Source organism: Ahaetulla prasina, chromosome 3 (assembly GCF_028640845.1).
Source record: "Ahaetulla prasina isolate Xishuangbanna chromosome 3, ASM2864084v1, whole genome shotgun sequence".
NCBI lineage: Eukaryota > Metazoa > Chordata > Lepidosauria > Squamata > Colubridae > Ahaetulla > Ahaetulla prasina.
In genome coordinates this window covers 31,161,798-31,179,192 of record NC_080541.1, presented here as the reverse complement: position 1 = coordinate 31,179,192, position 17,395 = coordinate 31,161,798, and the positions used below count along the sequence as shown (strand labels likewise).

Sequence of the window (17,395 nt, the reverse complement as noted above, 5' to 3'; positions counted from 1 at the left end):
GTGAGTAATCATTTTTAAAGGGTTTACATTTGCCGCACTGATAGATTACCTTTTTTGTCATACACCAATCAGTGAAGTTGTATTAATATTATTGTCAGTGTTGCGAGTAACGCACCCATTGAAAGCAGGTAGATTCCTCAAAGAACATGTTTATTGGATACATCATATAGGCACAGCCAGTGAAAACCAACTCTAACAGTTCCTGCGGTTTTCACCTAATTAAAAATGTAAAAATCCCCCCTCCCAGGTGTCACCGGTCACATTGTCCAACACACACTCACATTTGTGAACCGGTAGGGAAGGTAAGTGAATCCCACCTCTGGATACAACATTATCACCTTTTGAAAATATATTTCAGACTGAACTTTAAATAAACTGAGAAAATGCTTAATTTAATATTTACTGTAAGATCTCCTAGCATTATGATACAACCTGAAAAATGTGAAGAACATGAATTACAATTTCCAAGTTTTGTATTTTTACATTTCAATATACATGCTTTCAGAATTGTCCAGAATACCCAAAGTACTCATTTATTGGCTGAGTTCCATTCCAACAACCAGGGCATTAAACCAGGGGTGTCCAAACTTGGCAACTTTAAGATTTGTGGACTTCAACTCCCAGAATTCTGGGAGTTGAAGTCCACAAGTCTTAAAGTTGCCAAGTTTGAACACCCCTGCATTAAACAAAATGGTGGCTAAGTGAACATGTGCTAAATAGATGCATTGTGAAGATCATTGGTTGCTGTGATCATTCCGATACTTTCCTACAGGTACATCAGTGTTATTCTCATTCTGGTGTGTGCTGTTGTCAGGCATACAAAATTTGTTGTAAATAATCTGCATTGGTCAGAAAATGATTTTTTTTTATTGCTGTCATATTTACAAAAAGTAATTGCTAAATGAAGAATGGGTGTACTTCTGGTTTCTGGCTTGTTATTTAAAAATGTTTCTGTCTGTCATGCTTAACCCAATGACTTTTTCCCCCTTTCTAGGTCTTATTTATACTTTTCCCTTCACTGCTTATTACTCTTTTCTTCCTGGCAACCCATCTCCTTATTTCAGCTGCTTCCTTCTCTTCCTCTTCCTCCTGCTGGTAATTCTTTTTTTTTCAGCTTGCTAAGTATTTGTTTCTGGACTTTATTAAACAGAATTAAATTAAATTGAAATGGCCTAGAGATCTCAATATGTTTATTTATTTATTTTTTGAATTGGTGTCTTGTGATGTTTTTAGAGTTGCTTAAAGATTACTATTAACATTTTCACACCTAGTGAGAAATGAGACTAAATGTCTTAAGGACAGCATAATCTAAGTGGCCAATACTGCTCTGAACAAAACAAAGGTTGGAAAGACTTTAAATCTGTACATGCATAGATCTGAGGTAACACTGAGTGCTGTGAGCATTTTTAATAAAACTATTGTTATATATAATAAAACTTGTTTTACTTTAGGATAACGAGAACCTTAATAGATCTGGATGGCCCAAATTGGAGGGAGAAGTTACCACCAATACCTGTTGTCCCAGTTTCTGCTCAGTTACACTGGTGGGATGGAGAAAGCTTTACTTCAGAGTCAAAACAAAAGACAACTGCAAATACTTGCAGAAATCAACTGTCACAGACTCCTAGTATGTCTATATTGTTTTAGTATACCAGTAGAATCATTAGTGAACTATTATGGAAAAATAGTTATATTTGAGATGTTTCCATATCCACAGAGATGTTTATGCTGCCTTTCATTGTTTATGCTAAAGGATTCCTAAGCCTTCCTTTCCCTGCAATGTCTCATGCTACGAAAGAGCATCTCAGAAAATCAGACCATGTCTTGGAGCCGACAAAATCCAAAGTACTGTAGTAGTTAGAAGTAGAAATTAAAACAATCTGGTGATTGCATCATTTAAATATAGCGTTTTTCGGGATGGCCTTTGTCTCTCCTTCACTGGAAATAAATGTTTACTACTGCAATCCTTAAGAATTGACCATACACTATTTTTCAGCTCATATCTTGCTTCACATTCCTCATGCAGCATTGGGGCCAGTGGCTATGTGCATCTGTTTAATATATCTTGAAAGCGTGGTGCTTAGTTTTGACTTTTTGGTGGCAAAGAAGTCTTGTGAGATCATAAGGTTAGCCGCACTGATAAGAGCATGTGGAAACCCCCTTATTTAATAATGAAAGGAATGTTCTATAAGTATTTGAACTTGCTTTCTGAATAGGTTTAAATATTCTTCTAGCTATTAATGAATGGGCATCTATTTATCTTTATTGACAAATAGGTGATAATGCAGAAGAGAAGTTCAAGCTATTTAAGAATCAAGGAAATGAATTTGTGAAAAAGGGTAAATATGAAGAAGCATTAATGAAATACAACGAGTGCATAAAGCTAAATTCACAGGAAAAGATTATCTACACTAACAGGTAACAAGATATCTAATACTGCATCTAAATCATAGCCAGCTTTGTTCAGGTTGTTAGGCAGTTATCATTAGTTTTAGTGGAGAAAAATATAATATAATATAATATAATTCCCATTTTGTAGATACCATTTTTATATTTCCTGCAGGAGCTCCAAGCAATATACATTTTACCATTTTAATATCTCTCAAGTGAAGTAAGAGATAATAATTAGCCCAAAGCCATTGAATGGACTTCATTCTCCATATAACACCCTATCTATTATACCATTGCAATATTGTATATTCATATTACTATAGCACCGTAAATCGATACCAATATGGCATTTGGGTCCATAATTTGTTCAGCTGGAAATACTTTACAGAGCTGGGCAAATGACTATAAGAAATAATAGGAGCATAAGCATCAAGCTATTTTGAATGTTGCAACATGATCTTACATTTTCTTGTCTCTGATTGTACTATATTAGGGCTCTTTGTTTCTTGAAACTCCTTAAGTATGAAGAAGCCAAGAAGGATTGTGATCATGTTCTTCAGATAGATGACTCTAATATCAAGGCTTTATATAGAAGAGCTCTAGCATACAAAGGTTTAGAGGTAAGATCAAAAACTGTTGTATCTGTTAACCTGTAGATATTACCCATTAGATATGTGTAATGGATATGAAAATAAAAATGATGCATGAAATGTAACATTATTATATAATAAGTGAACTTAGCATGAAGGCTTAAGGATGTCAAAATGAAAAATGCTGAATTGGGATGACCCAAATAGTAAGAACTATTTTAATATAAACCAGATGGGATACATTTTTAAGGAAGTATTGGAAAGCCAATAATATCAAATATCTCCAGGACTTGCCCTTTCATTGGCAAGACAGATTTAAGCGGACACAGCCATTGCAGGTTCAACTGCTAGAGTTCAGTAAAAACCAAAAAGCAGTGGATGCATTTAGCTGATTTATATATGAAGAATTCCTGCAACTGTAGCAGCTGGAATCCATAGGATACTACCGGAGTGTAATCAGAGGCATGCTGGATGATAATTCTCAGGATGTAAAAGCCAAGGAAAGGGAGCATAGTGACAGGGTATTTGGAGAAAAAATTGTTTCTAGTTTCACATGTTTTAAGTGTTGCTCTACACATAGTTCTCAACTTATGATCACAACTGGGCATAGAATTTATGTTATAAGTTGTTATGGTTGTATGTCGAGTCACGTGGTTGTAAGTACAAATCCAGCTTAGCTAATGGCTCTTTTTCCTGACAAAACTAGCAAAAAATAATAATAATAGCAAATCACATGACAGTAGGATGCTACAATAGTGATAAATGCATACCAGCTGCCAAGTGGCCAAATTGCAATTGCCACCAAGGACGCAGGGCAACAGTCATAAGTTTGAGTTCAGGTTATAAATGACTTTTTTTTTGGCAGACGTCTGTTAATTCAAACCATTGTTAAGTGAATAGTCATAAGTGAAGGGCTATCTCTATTGCTTTTAGAATGATTGTTGGGGCCCTATCTTAAATAAAATGAATCTTCTATATATTTGCCAAGGGACCTGGTATATGTTTTTGTAAATTACACGAGGTCTTGGTAACAGAGATAACATAGCTTCCTCCTTACTTTGATAACCAAAAGCTTGTATAGCAGATCACTCACCACAGTAATGGATTCCTTAAGAACATAAGAATATCCCTGCTGGATTAAAGATTAGTCTAGCAAATAGCTATAAATATAGTAACATTTAGAAAATGTTGGGGGGAAAATAGAAAACATGAAAGTAAAAATCCAGGTTATTTTTCTGACTATAAGTAAATATTGTAACTTTTCCAACAATTTCTTATTTAAGCCAGTAATTGATTTTTCTAACTTCAGAACTACGAAGCTAGTATTGAAGATCTGAATAAAGTTCTTCTAATTGATTCCGCTATTGCTGAGGCACAGAAAGAACTGGACGAAACAACTCAACTATTTAAACTTAGACGTGAATTTACAGCCAACAATCAGCCAAAGCAAAGGAAAAAAATTGAAATCCAAGAGGTATTTAAGAAAAACCACTGAGGCTTAAAAGCTTTAGATCAAATTGCTAGATTTTATTTGTAGTTTTATTTTTAGCTGATACGTTCTCCAAATACATATGGTAGTTTGGAGATATTTTGTAAGAATATACAGCTTGAAATATAGAAGTCAGTTTGAACTACACTTTTATAGTTTAATCTTCCCCACTTTGGCATGCGCAGACTAAAATTCTCCACTGCAAAATAGAGTCCCCATGAGGAGTATACAACTTTTCAATAGTGAAATAACCCCAAAACAAATTTTCAGTGATAGAAAGCTGGACAGAGCTGGTTGGAAACACCAATAGTTGACTCATGACCTTGATAAGATGTAAATTAGAAACTGCCCTCCTTCAAGTTGATTTCAGAAAAATGGTGCTGGAAGATATCGCTTCAATACATTAGCCATTGGTCTGTGATGTCTGTCAGGATAATACCTTGCTTTTGTTTCCCTGAACATTTTGTTTAATGTATATTGAAACTGGCAAATTACGTTCTGGATTTGCTATTCCCCATATGAAGGCAACAACCACTTCCATGTTTTTTTTCCCTGAAATTAGTGAGGCTGTTCTAAATTTTACTGCAATAGCTGAGATTAATAATGGACAAGATGAATGCAAACGATCTGCATCCTAATCCAGAGAAGTCAAAATTTGCATGTAGCTGGTCATGAAGATTTCTATCTCTACTCTGGAGGAAGTTGTATTTCTCTTGAAACCTCTTTCCTAGTTAGGGAGTCTTGTGGTCCAGACACCCAATTTTTTATGAGGTTCAGGAATCCCCCACTAAAACTAGCATGTTTGTTCCTGAGCATGTCAGATTCAGTCACAATATATAGATCAGGAGTCTCCAACCTTGGCAACTTTAAGTCTTGCGGACTTCAACTCCCAAAGTTCCTCAGCCAGCTTTGCTCTGGGAGTTGAAGTCCACAAGTCTTAAAGTTGCCAAGGTTGGAGACCATGATATAGAGCCTGCTTACATCCCAGTTGTACTATTTTAACATACTGCATGCAAGACCGCCCTTGAGATACTTCAGTTTATATATAATGCAGGCTCAACTCCTAACTAGAGCCAATTATAAACAGCTTATACTGTGTGATGAAAATAGCCACTGGTTTGTTTCTGATCTGGCGTGATGCAAAGCTGATATATTGCTTTTTATGACTTGGGAACCAGACCTTTTGAAATATCGTATTCTAACTTACCAATATGCCTTAAGATTTAACATCTTATTCCTTAGAGAAACCAATTCAGGGGAAAATAATAGATGGCCTCTGATGATTTCACCCAGACTTTGATCTCTGTTAATGCTCTGTCTATTCCCGAGCAGGACTTTGCAACAAAACTGCTAAGCTGATTTTCTGGTTTGATGTTTTATGGATGCTATATATATTTTTAAAGTTTAGTTGTACTTTCAATTAATTTGTGTATTTTTATTGTTATTGCTATTAGCCTCAATTGACATTTTTGGAGAAAAGTGAACTATAAATAATTGACTACTACCAAGTCACTTTGGAGTGATCATATGGAACTTTCCCATGAAATTAGCAACCCATTGAGAATTGGGCACTAGAGAATAACTCAATCAGCCTCTCTGTGATCAGCTGCAAGTCATATATATATAAGCAGGAACATTTTGGAAGATAATCTAGGAAGAATAAATGAAAATAAGAACATTATGAATGAACTTCTCCAAAGACACATTTAAATGTCTTTTAAGTGGTTACAAAAGTTCTTATGGCTTGACTCCTGCTTACTGTAATTATGATTTTTTTAACGTTATATGTATTTATTAAGGCTGACCAAATGCATGGTTATTTCTTTGTGAAGGTAAATGAACAAGAGGAAGATGATACAGAGACGTGTTCTTCAAATACAGGAATAAACCCTTGCAATGCTAAAGAGGAGATTGGAACAGCCATGCCATTGAATAACTCAGAAAAGCTAATCATTTCTAAGCCATCAAATGCCTATGAATTTGGGCAGATGATCAACATTGTGAATGCCAGTAAGGACATTGCTGCTTGTGCAGAGCTCTTAGCAATGATTGAGCCAAAAGATTTGCCAGTACTACTAAGCAACAAATTAGAAGGAGATATTTTTCTCATCATTATTCAAGCTCTGCAGTCTGATGTGTTCAGCCAAAACCCTAATCTGGTATACCAACATCTTTTCTACCTAAGTAAAGCTGAAAGATTTAAGGTGAGCAGATTGTCTTCAGTGTAAATTATTTTTCAAATAACACTTGTATTTAGGTAAATGTCATTTTTAAGTACTAATTAAGTGCGCATACTTTTTTTGCTCAGGTGGTGCAGACACTTCTCGGTAAGAATGAAATGGAACAGGTTCAGCAGCTACTGGCTTCTCTTTCCAACACGCAAGACCAACAATTTTCTTTGAATGATCTTGAGAATCTTAAGAAAAACTTTGAACTGTAAACAGTTTCTTTTTTAATTACTCCATACAAATATGCGTAGTGTGTATGTTCATCTTACACCAAGGGAAAGCAAACAAATAGTTTTATCTGGGTTATTTAATATGCTGCATATTTTACATACACTTTGATAATCAGCTCCTTCACCTTGTATAAGTTTTATTGTACAATTATTTTATTCATGGGAATGTTCCCTACTCTTTAGCACCTGCACTTATATCAACAAATAGGTTAGACGTAGGACTGGGACTTGACCGACTCATTTAGATAGGAAAGAAAAAAATGAAAAATTCTCTATATTTGCTTAAGAAAGAGAACTGTGAGCCACAAGGACACAGTCCCAGAAAGCCAAGGAAATAGTCTAAAATGTTCCTTTTCTGAAGGGATGTTAAACAAATGATAATACTTATATGGAAAGCGTTCAAATGGTTATATGTAGCTGTTTTTGTTTCATTTTCTTCTAGTATAGGGGATTTTACTAAAGAAAAACCACTGTTCAAAAATGGTGATTGACACTGCAATGCAAATGTCTTTGAATAAGCCCCATTAAATAAGGAATTGTGAGTCTTATTTTTAAGTGGGGATGTGTTGAAAGACTATGAAAATGTAACCCAGTGATAACTCTTTGTTTTTGCAGCTGGGGGAAAAATGGACACTATGCATACCAAGCTATAATATATTTCAACTTCAGTTTTGCTTTCATTTGCTGTTCCAAATTCATCTGGCTTACGTTGAGTATGGCTATCAAGATAATCCTCGAGTCATTTCTTGCCTTACTTTGACAGAATTAACATGCTGGAGGGTTCTGAATGTATACAGCTGTGTGAACCTTTTAGCAGCTGGTTGCAACAGGAGATATTTGAATCTCCTCTGAATTGCTTCCATTGAATATACAAAGGGAGAGTTCTCCGAGCTAGTGACTGACTGCAGAACAGCAAATATGAAGCCAGATGTGTAAAAAATGTTTTGAAGCAATAGTTATTATATTTTAAACTGAAAACTAATTTATTAATAGTATGCAATCCAAATTATATTACAGGAAATAGTACAGAAGTACTATTTGATACGTTTACTATTTTGAATTAAATGTTTTCTTGGATTAGAAACTGTAAAAAAAAATGTTAAGAGCTTATCCACTTGAATTATTTCCCTTGAAGGATTTTTGTAATAAGGTATTGAGCTGATTGATATAAAAATACTTGTAATGAATAAATATTTTAAAAGAAAGATATTGGGCATTTATTTTTATTAGTTGTTAACAGCTTTTTTTTCCAGAGTGCCCCAAAATATTTTTGTAGGATACTGGTTATTCAGTTCCTGAGGTGAACATTTGGTCTCTTTAACATAGAAACTGGTTTGGTGTTTATGGATTAAAATATAACTGCTTTACAAAAGTGTGGTCAATTTAATTTGATAGTACCAATTCAATTTGCAGTTTATCTTTTAGGGCAGGGATGGGGAACTGTGGCCCTTTTATGACTTGTGAACTTCAACTCCCAGAATTCCTGACCCAGCCATGCTGGCTCAGGACTTCTGGGAATTGAAGTCCACAAGTCATAAAGGGGCCACAGTTCCCCACCTCTGTTTTAGGGGAACGGTCATAATCTAGTATAAAAACACAATATGGACTATTAAGATTCCTTCAGACTTGGATTTGGCTATAGTAGTCTCTCTTAAATCAATGCATCTTTGATGTTCCATACATTTAAATATTGTGGCTTGTGATCTTGTCTTTCCAAAGATGTGTAGTGGTGTTAAGATAGTTAAATAGGCAATTTTTATTAGTAGCAAAGTTAGAAACTTAGTATCCTTTCAAAGACCCCCACCATGTATGAGCAAATTGGCTAAGCCCAACATCCCCTGGTGGTCAAATCTATGGAAAACATCTGTCCTGAGGTTTCCTGGAAGGAGGAGTCTTCTGGAGCACATGTGGGCAATCTTCTGTCTTTTCCTTGTCCAGAGAGGTTCTAAAAAGCCAGTCTACTCATTGGTTCTTTGGTCTTTGCTGCAGCTATCATCTCTGCTCTCCACAGAGAGATTTCACTGAACAAGTCCTGATTTGCTTTGAAAAATAATATTTCTGCCTTAACAGCATCCCTAAATCTTTCAGACAGTTCAGTGGTGTATCAAAACCCAGAGAAAAATGGTTTCGGAAACAGCTACCAGTAATAACCAATGGCAGTAATATCTAACTCATTCCTTGATTTTTTGGACTATTTTGGGTAAATCATCATAGCATTTTTAATCTGTTGGAACAGAACTCTGTGCTTATTTTCTGTGAATGCTGGAGAAGGGGAGATACTATATTTTCCTTATAGTTTACAGTATGAATCATCTCATTTACATATCAGAATATCCAAATTTTAGCATTTCACATTTGAAAAAATGCAGCATTTCTCAACCATCATCTTTAAGTTGCATGGATTCCAGCTCCCAGAAGTCTCCCCAGCATGCTAGGTGGCGAATACTGAGAGTTGGGAGTCCATGCATCTTGAAGTTGAGAAACACTGCTTTAAGGAGTTGATTCATTAAAGTTGATGTGACTTCTCAAAGTAGCTGCAGAAACTGGAAAGTAGAGGGGCTCTGTTAATGAATCACAGAATGTTACTGTGCTCACAGGAGATCTGTCCTCCCAATTGTTTTCAAAGTATGCATACCCCACCACAAACCACAAGATTCTTTAGATAATGTAAAATATAAATACTGGCTGTTCAAATACAGCATTGAAGCAAGAATAAGTTAAGGAGCCAAACCTGTACTTGCTCTAAATATATGACTTTACCATTCCAAGATATTTTCAGAACAGCAGTTTTAATGTATAGCTTTGAAAAGCATGGGATGGAAATAATTGCTTAAAACATCTACATCAAGAGCTACAAATTCAGGCTCAATGCTTTCTAGCACAAAGTCTCCTTCCATTTCATCAGAGGTAGAACATAAGAACATACACAAGCTTTTTCCAATTATGGCAGCAGCTTCTTTCCTAGCTTGGATCCTGCAGTCACATAAAAGTTTAAGCTTGTTTTAATAAAAAGGTATATACATTTAATAATATCAAGTTACAGATCAAAAACTAGGAATAAATAATAGCCTAATAAATACTAAATGGATGAAAATTTGTCAAAAGGAAACCAGCTCTTTACCAATATTCATGGCTGTTTCCCAAACTTTGCAAATGATGTATTGACTTTCTTATCTGATAAAAGAAGACTATGTATTTGTTTTGTATTGAAGAGGGAACTTTGTTGAAATTGAGTGAGGTAATGAAGTAATACAATTAGTCAGTTTCCATCTGCAATATATTCAAAATAAGACTTTCTTCTTAGTATCTAAAAGGCTTTCTCAAATTATATCAGATTGCCACATAGAAATATTAAATACTTTTAAAATGGTAAGAATGTGCTATATGAAGCATGAAACGTTTACGTATCGATTCCCTTAACAGTCCTTAACAATAACATATGAAGTGTATATATTACCGGGTGACAATAGCCATTTAGTCCATAGATCCTAAATTAACTACAACAAGCAGGATAGATATTGCCTGCTTCTGCTTGACAAATGATTGTGGCTTCTTACGTTTGCTGTGAAGTGAACCTACACAATCAGAACAGGATATTATTTGAGCACCAGGAGGCACTGTGCAAAGCAAGATGTGTCTAATTACACACCAAGTCTTAGTAACCAAACAATTCTTGGTTACCAAAAGAAGCCAATGGAAAAGCATTAATGGCATCTTTTTTAGTTGGATTGTGAATTAAACACCTATTTTCTGCCCCATATCCATTTCTGCCTCCTAAAAGGAGCAACCATGCTTTGAGGACTAGAGGGGGAAAAAACCTGTGGCCAAGGAGCAGGATACATTTCAAGTACATATTCAGAGATAGATAGGTAACGATTCAAACCCTACAGGGTCACGGATTATCTGTGAACAGAGAAAAGAGCCATCTGGTGCCATCACTTGACATAGTCCATCTGGGGGCGAGAATCAACACCAGATCTTGCCAGGTGTTCCTCTCTCGAGACCGTTTCAACAACATCAGAGACACGATAAAAGAAGGTAAAGGCACTCAGACGGGTCCCACTATCGTTGCTATCCCAGTTACTGGGAAAGATGGTGTCTTGTCTTGCAATCATTCCCTGGGCACGCCTCCACTCACGACCCTTACAATGGTTACTTCTGCCAAACCAAAGGGCAGGCACCAGTCATACAGAAACCAGGATCCTCCTGCCCCCAAAGGTCAGGAAATCCCTGCAGTGGTGGATGTCCCCAGACCTAGCAAAAGGCTGCTCGTTTCTGGAACATCACCGCCTCTTCCTTACCACGGACGCAAGTCTCTACGGCTGGGGTGCTCATCTCCTAGATCAGATGACCCAGGGTCGCTGGACTCCCAACGACCTCAAAAACAACATAAATTGGTTGGAACTGAGGGAAGCCCATCTGGCTCTAAGACACTTCCGAGCACAGTTAGCGGGCCATCATGGGTTGTTATTGATGGACAACATAACCACAAAGGTTCATGTAAACCGTCAGGGGGGAACCCGCTCTCGCCTCCTGATGAACGAGGCAGCAGCGATGGGCCTGTGGGCAGAAAGGCATCTTCTATCACTACAGGCAGCACACATATCCGGAATCGCCAACACATAAGCGCATTGGCTGAGCAGGACCACCATCGACCAATCAGAGTGGCAACTAAATCCGGATCTGTTTCTTTCCATCATGAACAAATTCGGCCTGCCCATAATAGATCTTTTTGCCAGCCTGACCAACAACCAACTGCCCAGATTCTTCTCCAGGTTCCACACCCCAGAGATAGATATTCAGAGATAGATATTCTGGCAGCCTGAAAAATTGCAGAAGTCATGTGGGCAAGCCCAGGCAACTTGTAAAGTGTGTGGGTGATGTGCAGAACCACATATCAAATAACAAGCACTACAGAAGGTCCACGAATGCAGACTCTGTCAATCACAAGCACCTGAATGGTGTTGCAAGTGGCATGCAAGAGGACCGAAACTGAACAGCCCCAGTTGAGCAATCCAGCAACCGCTTCCAGACACCAAAGCAAAATAATGGTCAAGGTATCAGCTGGCATCAACTGCAGTGACTTTCCAGCAACCTATATGAACATTGGGCAACATCAGTAGAGGGGAACCTCAAACATCCAGGTTAACATTGAGTCGTATCAATAATGACAGCCATCTAACAACAAGATTCTTTGCAGAGATTAGCAAGACAGCATAGGAGTGGCAAGTACGTGAGATGGATTCTGCTTCTTCCTCTCCACCAGAATGGCAATATGAAAATTGCTCAGGGCTGGGGAGAGCCCTTTGGAATGTAGATACAATCCAGCCTGATGGCTTCCATCAAATAAGTTCCTGTTGGGCACATCTACTCACACAAAACATGGGAAATTTTACCTTTCATCTTTCTCCGCAAGTAAGGCCGTTTCAACAGCAGTAGTATACTCAATATTAAGCCACTTAACAGGGAACAACAGCTGTTCCAGAGCACATAAGAAGACAGGCAAGGAAGTCATATCCAGAAGTTCAAGTGGATCCTGCCTTTTTGCTACCTCTGCCTATCTGCAATCCTGTTCGCTCTCGGCCTTTGTATTCAATGAGGAAAAAAGGAAGAAATCGCAAGAGACACCAGAAGCCTAATTCTCATGAAGTTTACACTAAGAGAAAAATCCATTTACAGAGAATGGTCATACAACCTGCACCTTCACATCCATCACTGTACTAATGCTAGAATGTTTGGAAGGAATCTTGGAGACAATTATTGAGTCCAAAGTCCTTCCCTGTGTAAGAATCCACTACGACAGCATGTCCAAGTGATAAGATCATCCATCCTCCATTCAATGCTTCCAGTGAAACAGCCTACCACCTTCCAGAAAGTCTATTCCATCATCCATAAATAAAACCTTATGTCTGTACAAAATCTTCACTAAGAGGCAAGCTTGGATTTCATTTCCCTTTTGGGAAGCTGCATCATCCTATTGGTTCATGTTCAGCTTGTGATCCACCAGGAAACGGAGATCCCTTGTTGCATACTATATACTGTACTGCTGCCTGGTATGGTTTCTGCCATTCCATATTCTTGTCTTTTTTTTTCTCCAAACACAAGATTTTTTTGTTTGCCAGTTGAAATTCATCTTGCTGGATTCTACCCATTGTTCCAGCTTATCAACGTTCTTTTGAATCTTGAGTTTCCTTAAGGGTTTGGTATCTATTTTTGTGTCATCGGCAAATGAGATATTTAACTCCTCCATCCAAATAATTTATCAATATGTATTAAATCAACTTAGAGGCTTGATACAGAGCTGTCCACAGCCATAATAGAAGTAGGGACTGCATAGTGGTATGGCAAGATGCAATTGTATTCTCTTGTATAAAATCTCAGTTTTGGATTGGGAGCCAACTAGGTGGATTTGGAGTCATATATTCAACTGGAGCTTCTTGATTTCCCTAGAAATTTGCAAGCAGGCAAATCTGCCTCTTTAGTGTAAGATTTCAAAGAAAGTTTTGTGCCTTGGGAGTCTAATAGAGATGCATCAACTCTACCGACTCTCTCTGGGGTGCTATTGCAGAATATTCCTTTCCTGACAATTCTATCTTTGGTGATTGAAAACAGTAGAACAACTTACCAGGATAAACCATTCTGATCATTCAATGATAGACCTATCAGTCTGTTCCTGCAGAAGGAGAGAGAATTCATCAGTGCAGACATTAAAAATCCACATTATTCAATCTTTCTGTTTTATTATTTTTATATATTGTTCTTCCATTTTTCTGATGCTTTTTTGCTGGTAATTTTATACATTAATATTAAACAATGGTAATCCTCATTGAGCAACTGCCTCTTTTAGCAACTATTCGGTTACAAACTAATGAAAAAGTATTTTGCGATCACTCATGTTTATCTTTTGCAGATCTGTAAAGCTGAAGTAAGTTCATAAGCACAAATGCAGTTTCACTTAGCTCCCACTTCATTTAGCAACTAAAGTTCCAATCCCAATTGTGATCACTAAACGAGGAATATCTTGTCCTCCGAACTTAACTCAATATCCATGAATATAAGGAAGGAGCTTCCTTCTTAGAATAGGAAGGATTTTGAACACATGCCTTCCAGCTAGGTAGAGAAATAAATAATGCCTTTTTGTCCAGCCTTTAGTGATTCCAATGGTACTTCCTATAAGTGTAACAATTGTTTTTGCTGTTTCTTAATTTGATTTAAATTAGTTGCATGGAGTAAATTACTTCCATATGCAAATTGAAGGATATACAGCTGGAACTTACTTTTCTTTCTTGTTGAAATAGCTCTTAATTCTCAATACTTGATTCAGTTATTTCTTCGGATATGGGAGATGTTACAGAGAAATAATAATTAAGCCTGAATTTTAAATGAAACTTGCATAAAATTACATGTGACAGCAGCCTAGCATATTGAGATGCAAAATATAGTGTTCACTCTAATGAATGTTACATTGTTTCAGAAATTCATTTAGGTAGGATATTTAAAAAGTTAAACTTAGCATTTTATACAATTAAATTATATGACTGATAACTTTTCACCACAGCAAAAAAACTTCTGAAAAATATTACTGTGCAAATTAAGACAACCAAATATAAGACATAAAATAAAATAAGACTGGTGGACCTTTTACAACAGAATGAATCTGAAAATATGGTCAATCAGTGAAGATCGTCTCCTCCCTGCAGCTAAATTTCAATTCAATTACTCAAAGAAAAGGCTGGTGATGTACAAAAAATGGCAAGTCTACATTCAATTAATTCCACCTCTTAGACTCATACATAGGAAGATACTTTATAACAAGTAGATGCATTGATCAACTCAATTTGGTAAACCAAGCAGTGATTACATCTAAGAAGGCATCTTCACATCATTAATACTGGACAATTTTAACTGGAAAGAGTTGGAATCTGGAACTCTTTTGCTTTGTAAAGCTTATGTATGATAGTCCTTCCCCAATATGAAGCCTGGTTCTTGTAGAGAAGTTCTGCTTCTCTGACACCAATAAAGCAGATGTGAAAGACTTCTGGAGGAGAGAATGTAATTCAGAATAATGCAACGTAAATTCGAAGTCTACAAGTGTTCCATGTATTGTAAAAAGCCCTTTGATCTAAGGACAGAAGGCAGTGAAATAGTACTCAGACATTTATTTCAGGTATGTAGTTTACACACTCCATTGAGCAAACAAAAAATAGCAAATATACAAATATCATAACAAGCATTACCAAATAATGTATCTGACACTAGTGTTATAAGCTGATTAAAGAAAATAATCAAGGAGGCCAGAGAAGATGGCTGTGGCCCATAACAACCTTCTTCTCGTGTATTTTCAGTAGCACCATAATGGCAATACTTACAAAAAAAATGCCTCATTCACACATACACACACAAAACCAAATTACTGAAGGCTTCTATGCCAAAATCCAAATCTTTCTCTCTTTCTCTCTGTCTTGTAGGAGGAGCAGAGAGCATACATCATTATGATTCGTGTGGCAAACATTTAACAGTGCAGGCGCTTAAGTGAGCTTCAACTCATGTTCAGCTGAACCATAAGCAGGACATGTGACACACCCCTCCCTGCAAGCCAGCCATTTTTAGAGCCCATTTTCAAAGATGTGCAAGCTCTGCACTGTGCTTTTTTTTTTCTGTGCATGTGATTTGCAAAATGATGTCAGAAAAGTTATCTGCTAAAAGCCTGAGTGAATCTTTGGTAGGCTAATACTTCAGTATTATGAATCCTATTAATCTACCACAGTTAGTTGATTCGCTGCAGTTTTCCTCTAGATTCCAAGAAGGTGGCAACTGACAACATTCTGGAAAACTTAACAGTGAAATCATCAGACCAGGCACTTATAAACCCAGTCTTTTCCAAAGGCACCAAGAATTAAACAGCATAACTGAAGTCCCCTGGTGAAGGTGACTGTATCAGGTTCTCTACTATGATAACATTAATTACTCTTACATTGTACAAAAACTTTATACACCTTATATCGTAAACCTTCTATTTTGCTGTCAATTGCAAATATAATTAAATTACCCCCACTTTCTTATAAGGAGACGTCACTTTGCTACCTATTGTATATCAAGTACCAATTTCTTTTTAATTTAAAGTTATGCTATATGTCATAACCTTGCTTAAAGAATGTGTTTCAACATCACTTAACATAATGATATTCTTCTCCACATAAAATTATCAGAACTTATTTTTTGGTATGGTTACAGCAACTCATTTTGACCAGAGGTTGGTTTTTCTGCTGTATACCTGAAATCCATACTGAGGTTTTATACGAAGCCTACAAGTGGCCAATTTTCCCCATTCAAGTTCACCAAATACAGACTTTCAGCAAAGTTATGGCAAAAATACAAAACATCAATATAATGTTTTATTGTAATGCACTTGTTATATAATCTTCATGTCACTTCACATAGTTCCACGCAAGCCTTAATAGAGACATATATCCAAATGTAAGTTGCATTGAAGCCTTGCTTCTTAAAGTGGCCTGGCAAGGCTCTTTAGTGGTAAATACATTTCTGCAGCACATAACAGGTTTAAATCTCCGTCTGAAGTGAAGTGCTTAACTCCGTAACCAGGGGTGAATGGTTGTTGTTTCTTTCTTTCAGTGTTTCACCAGTATTCACACCTGCACTACTGGAAGTCCCCTTGCAGGTGCATTCTTCAGCAATGTAACTCAGCTGGGGAACCTCTGAGTTTGGAGCAGTTGGCATAAACAGCAAATTGCCCCCCTGGTGAGGAGAGTTTTCTAAGAGGTCATTTTCGACCTCTGGCAGAATGCTCACAGTATTAAAGCGGGTGTGATAATCGCTGGAACCATGGCTGCATGAGGTTTTCATACTCTCCAGATCAGAACAACTAAACTCGGAAAAATGACTTGAGTGAGAGTCAGCTACAGACGGGACACTATCACTGAGAGAGGGAGAGTCAAATTCACTGGAGTTGGTGCTTTGCTGCTCCAACAACTGAGCATCCATGTCCTCTCTGGTTTCATTTATCTTCGTGCTATTCTTTTTTCTGAGTTTACCTTTGCATTTTTTCCCTGCTGATGATTCTTTGGACCACTTGGGGACACTTGATTTGTTATCAGACAAGCAGGCGGAAGAACTACCAGCGTTACTGCGGCCTGCAGCACAACCATCATCCACGCTGCTGCTCCCACTGTTGTGTCTGAATTTTGCAGGCTTCGATTCAATGTCTACTTGTACCTCCATGCTGCTACCATCTCTAAGTAAGAAAAAAGTTAAAATTGGTCATAAACAGCATTTTAAAACGCGTATGCAACAATTAATGCAAAGTTTGAAAAAGGATGTCCTATCTTGCTAAGAGGATGATTCATCAATATTACTTTTAATATTTCTTTTACAGAAACTATGTGGATTCTATATTATAGATCTGATAAGACCAAGACAAAACTAGGAGAGGTTTTGATTTTCAAATCA

The 17,395-nt window shown here is 36.9% G+C and overlaps 3 protein-coding genes across 6 annotated transcripts in view; 1 reads left to right on the top strand and 2 right to left on the bottom strand.

The window, feature by feature from the left end:
• SPAG1 (sperm associated antigen 1) overlaps nt 1-8,248 on the top strand; it is a 28,393-nt gene extending 20,145 nt beyond the window's left edge. The window contains exons 14-19 of the mRNA XM_058175727.1: nt 1,452-1,627; nt 2,277-2,418; nt 2,885-3,011; nt 4,291-4,455; nt 6,303-6,674; nt 6,779-8,248. Of these exons, the coding sequence (XP_058031710.1) occupies nt 1,452-1,627; nt 2,277-2,418; nt 2,885-3,011; nt 4,291-4,455; nt 6,303-6,674; nt 6,779-6,910 (1,114 nt within the window). The 3' untranslated portion in view covers nt 6,911-8,248. The remainder of the gene's footprint in view (nt 1-1,451; nt 1,628-2,276; nt 2,419-2,884; nt 3,012-4,290; nt 4,456-6,302; nt 6,675-6,778) is intronic.
• FBXO43 (F-box protein 43) overlaps nt 1-14,922 on the bottom strand; it is a 49,825-nt gene extending 34,903 nt beyond the window's left edge. Inside the window, exon 1 of the mRNA XM_058175732.1 lies at nt 13,554-14,922. The gene's annotated coding sequence lies outside the window, so the exon portion shown is untranslated. The remainder of the gene's footprint in view (nt 1-13,553) is intronic.
• A 148-nt stretch (nt 14,923-15,070) lies between these two features.
• Nucleotides 15,071-17,395, bottom strand: part of RNF19A (ring finger protein 19A, RBR E3 ubiquitin protein ligase) — a 38,390-nt gene continuing 36,065 nt past the window's right edge. For all 4 annotated transcript variants that reach the window (XM_058175729.1, XM_058175731.1, XM_058175728.1 and 1 more), the window contains one exon: nt 15,071-17,180. In XM_058175729.1, the coding sequence (XP_058031712.1) occupies nt 16,490-17,180 (691 nt within the window). In that variant the 3' untranslated portion in view covers nt 15,071-16,489. The remainder of the gene's footprint in view (nt 17,181-17,395) is intronic.